At 36.0% G+C, this 4821-nt stretch overlaps 1 protein-coding gene across 1 annotated transcript in view; it reads left to right on the forward strand.

Moving 5' to 3' along the window:
• Nucleotides 1-1871: 1871 nt before the first annotated feature.
• Nucleotides 1872-4821, forward strand: part of GABRR3 (gamma-aminobutyric acid type A receptor subunit rho3) — a 63746-nt gene continuing 60796 nt past the window's right edge. The window contains exon 1 of the mRNA XM_026456968.1: nt 1872-1996. Coding sequence (XP_026312753.1) covers nt 1872-1996 — 125 coding nt within the window. The remainder of the gene's footprint in view (nt 1997-4821) is intronic.

Here is a 4821-nt window from a genome sequence, read left to right on the forward strand (position 1 = left end):
TGAAAATTATTGGCCGGGCGCGGTGGCTCAAGCCTGTAATCCCAGCACTTTGGGAGGCCGAGACGGGCGGATCACGAGGTCAGGAGATCGAGACCATCCTGGCTAACACAGTGAAACCCCGTATCTACTAAAAATACAAAAAACTAGCCGGGCGAGATGGCGGGCGCCTGTGATCCCAGCTACTCTGGAGGCGGAGGCAGGAGAATGGCGTAAACCCAGGAGGCTGAGCTTGCAGTGAGCTGAGATCCGGCCACTGTACTCCAGCCTGGGTGACAGAGCGAGACTCCGTCTCAAAAAAAAAAAAAAAAATTATTCAGCTTAGCCATTTTACTTCTAGGTATTTACCTAAACACTTACACGTGTGTACAAGAAAATATTTATAGAAGTTTATTGCAGGATTGTTTGCAATAGAAACATAAGAAACAATGCCCATCAACTAAAATACGAATAAATACAATGCTATGTATCCATACTGAAAAACCATATAGCAGTTAAAATGAATTGACTAGAGGCACATTTATCAACATAATAAATCCCTAAGCATAACGTTGAAAGAAAAAGTAGCTTTTAGTAGCAAAAGTAGAATATGATACCGTTTACATAAAGTTTTAAAACATGCAAAAGTTTGTACATTATTTATAGATACATACATATACAAGAATAGTATAATTGCATATAAACACTAAATGCAGCCTAAGAAGAGAAGCAAGGATTTATTACATCATTCTGTATATTTGTAATATTTTATATTAAAAATATATTTTAAAGAGGAAAGACATGCTTAAGAAACATAGGAGAAGGTTTTAATGCATGGACTAAAAGAAGACATAACCCAAACCAAAAGAAATAAATATGATTAAGCAGTTACACAGAACACAAAGTGTAAAGGACATAGATCGATTTGAGGAAATTTAAGAATTTCTCTCACAACACTATACTTCTGGGAAGAAAATGGCTTTCTTTCTAAGTTCTAGTAAAAAGGTCAGCTGTTGCTGCGTAGCTCACCTTGTGGTATTCCAGTTGAAGAAGAGTAATTTCAACGACATGACCATTCATTGGTACTTTGCATACGTGAAGTAGAAATATTTTCCTAATATTTTCTCTAAGTATGCAAAGCACCTTTAGGAGAGTATGTGGCCATAATTTAATGGTGACAGTGTGTGCTTTGCACACTGACCAGGATTAAGTTCATTTTTATTAACTGGGTTGCTTGCTATTGAATAAACCTTAAATTAAACCACTTTTGTTATCAATGAAATAAGCCATCTTCTTAAAATACGATTATTTATCTTAAAAAAGATAATTATATTTTGTGTTTGTGCTAAGGCAGTCTGTATGCATTTGGTGAGGAACGATTTCTTTCTGGATTAAAAGGAACCATAGGATAATGGAAAAGGTCTTCAAATGTGTAATTAAGATTAAATTAATCATCTTTTTTTTCTCAATAAGCATATTATTTTGCTGAGTCACTAAGTATATTTAAATGATATTGCATTGGATTAAGAGGATTAATGCTTAACCTCACTTCTTTGTTTGCCTAGGACTGCAGCTGAGGGTTTACTGAGTATGGATTGAGCATCACACTAAAAACCTTCCCTGGAAAAGGGGACCAAAGGATGTAAACTGAAAATTTTTAAAATCTGCTTTGTTTTAAAAATTACTGAAGATTCAGATAGATATCTGCATGCAAGTGATGTGAATCAATTTAATCTACTGAAACAAAGTACAGCATTGAAGACAATGTCTTTTTTCCCCCCCTAATACATTTTCCCTGGCATGCTGTTTATTTTTTTAAAGATACATGAAGAAGAAATCGTGATCACAGTATTGGCTGTATCCACCTGCATCCTTTTTGTCTTTTTTTGGAAGAGATGACCCTGGCTTTCCAGTTGGTCTCCTTCACCTACATCTGGATCACATTGATACCAAATGTTTGTGCTGCTTCTAACATCAAGATGACACACCAGCGGTGCTCCTCTTCAATGAAACAAACCTGGTAAGATGCTCATAGTGCAGTCCATGGAATTACTGCTCAGTTTCTCTCACCAGTTGCCTCAGACCTACAGGAAACCTAGAAACATATCTTTAATGGTAGCACGTCTTTGTAACCATATCTGTCTCTGGAGATAGCATTCATGCATCATCATCAGTCACCTCTGTTTGACATCTGAAAGAGCAAGATCTTGGAATTTGCTGACATTTGTAAATTTATTTATGCTTATTTACGGAGAAAACGGTTAAAGGGTTCATATAAGGATCCTCTTTCAGGGAATGTATTTCCTCAATTAGTAATACATTTATTACTGATACATTAAATGCTTGTTTAATGTTTCCTCAAATGTATTTTGAGTAGAAATTAGTCTAAGCACCAACTTCATTTAATGTCAAGTACTTGTAATGTATATAGTTTCATGGATTGATGAAATAGTATCAAAAGGCATTAAAGCCATTTATCTTTCAAGAATAATCTTCATACGTTTGACAAATCCTGAATGTCAACACACGATCATTATTATCTTGCCATCAATAATCAGGAGCGTGTTTGGATGTGCTAGTAAGGGAGATAGCTGTCTGTGAGAGTGACCTGTTTGTACACCAACTTGCCTGGGGCTTTATAGGTGTTAGTACTAAAAATGCCTGGAATCCCTTCAGCCCCAGGCATACTGCAATGATTTGTCCCCCTAATACCCATATACCTTTAATAATCAAATAACATCTTTGAGAAAGTCTTCCCTTTTCACTAAGCACCGTGTTTCCAAAAAGACCCAACAGGAGAAATTGTAGAATGAAGAGTATCACCTGGTCTATCCTGGCAGCCAATGGGGTGACAGATGTTTAAGCTAGATTGCCCTCACATCCTGAATATGTATTATGCATTCACTGTAAGATCAAGCAAGAGAACATAAAATTTTAATAAATGTCTTCTGAAGTCTCAGGTTTAATGACCAAAACCAAAAGAGGTGTGTTGCTTGATGAATGATTCCTGCTCTGCGATTCAAAATCAGGGACTACCTCTCACACTTTGCTTCCACGCTTCCGCTCCCAGACCCAGACCTGAGACGATATGAAGTCTTGTTCCATTTAACCACTTTCCCAGTCTTTCATAGCAATTAGCTAAGGAAATATTTGGGAAATGTAAGAGTATACCACCAGACTCTATTTTTTTTTTTCAGGTAGCTTATTACATTTTATAGTATGTTTTATCTAATTTTAAAAATTAATGGACTTAAATGCTTAAAATATTATCTCTCATCCAAAGAGTAGACTTGTACAGTCTGGTGGATGTTTAGATGAGGAGGAGAGATGATTATAGTAGCTAATTCATCACACCAGCCCACTATTAGTGGCAGAGTTGCTACAGAAAAAATCTACCATGTGTATTTTTTAGGTGACATTTAAAGAACAAGAGAAGAACATTGGTTCTTTGTGGTGAGGTAGAAATTTTTCTGATGTTAAATGCCTCATTTTTAGATCCTATATAAAGGAAAGAAGAATTTTAGAGCCTACACAAAAGCAGACTTCCCGCATAGGAAACGCCAGGATTTCGGCCATGAGGGGCCAATCATATTTGTTGTCACTTCTCTATATCCTAAATGAAGTGCTCCTTTGAGTCACAAGCCAGAATGGGATTCATTAAAATTTATATCTGCTTCTTTTGTTCTTCAAAGAAAAACCCTCTAGGGCACTGGAGATTGCATAAACCATCACCTGGTCCAGAAGTAGCCACTTAGAATGAAACCCAGGCATTTCCCCTGAGTGAGCAGGTAATACAGCCAGCCAATTTCTGAGCTGTCACTCAAGCACTTTGTCATGCAGATTTTAGGGCGTTAGACCAAAATACAGTAATTACTGTATGCAGTCATTTTTTAGAGTAAGGGGCCCAGGAATCTTCCTACCTTAGTATGTGAATAGATACTGTGAGGTTCTTTGCCGAACATCCAACCTGATTATCAGCCAATAATTAAGTAATGAATTAATTAATTAATAATCCACTCTTCTATAATGCAAGAGAACTAATAGAGTGAACATGAAAGGAAGACATGATCTTTGAAAATTATAAGGGGGATTTGTATATGCATTGTTTGGGGCCAGTTTTTATACAACAAGGCTCTTAAATGTTTTGCTTTTAGTTGTTTTCATTCAGAATACAACCTCAATTTTTAATCCAGAGATTCCCTTCTTTTGAAATCTAAAGACTTTAAAAAATATTTATTCAAAGATACCTTTTGTTTCCTAAAACCAAAGTAGGGAGAGGTGTGAATAAAGTAAGTTTGGTAGGTGAAAAATGTTCCCCTTTTACCTAGAGAAGAAATTTTGCTCCCGGATAATGCAAAGAAAATTAAGCAAATAGACTCATTAAATATTTATTCATTCTTTCAACAATTATATTGAGTGACATTTACGTGCAAGTGCTGGGTTGGGGGCTAAAAATACTATAAGAGCAACGTATTGACTCTGGCCTTGAAAATAATCAGCAGAGTACTGGAGTCTGCTCAAACTGGCTTGCAACAGCCAATCGTTTTCAGGAAATTTATCAGCTGGCTGTTAAAAGCACACATTATTAAAAATTAAATTATATAAACCTGCAATTAAATTAAATAATTTCTAAGAGAAAGGTAGCAAATACTTAAAACTCACCACTTCCTAATGATTTCTCCGCATTTTATTATCATCAGTTGCTCTTGAGGTTATTTAGGTCTATTGTAACAGTGTGGTAGACATACAACAATATACCATACTATACCATTTATCCTATCCTATCCTATCCTATCCTATCCTATCCTATCCTATCCTATCCTATCCTATCCTATCCTATCCTAT

This window comes from Piliocolobus tephrosceles, chromosome 2 (assembly GCF_002776525.5).
Source record: "Piliocolobus tephrosceles isolate RC106 chromosome 2, ASM277652v3, whole genome shotgun sequence".
Classification (NCBI taxonomy): Eukaryota; Metazoa; Chordata; class Mammalia; order Primates; family Cercopithecidae; genus Piliocolobus; species Piliocolobus tephrosceles.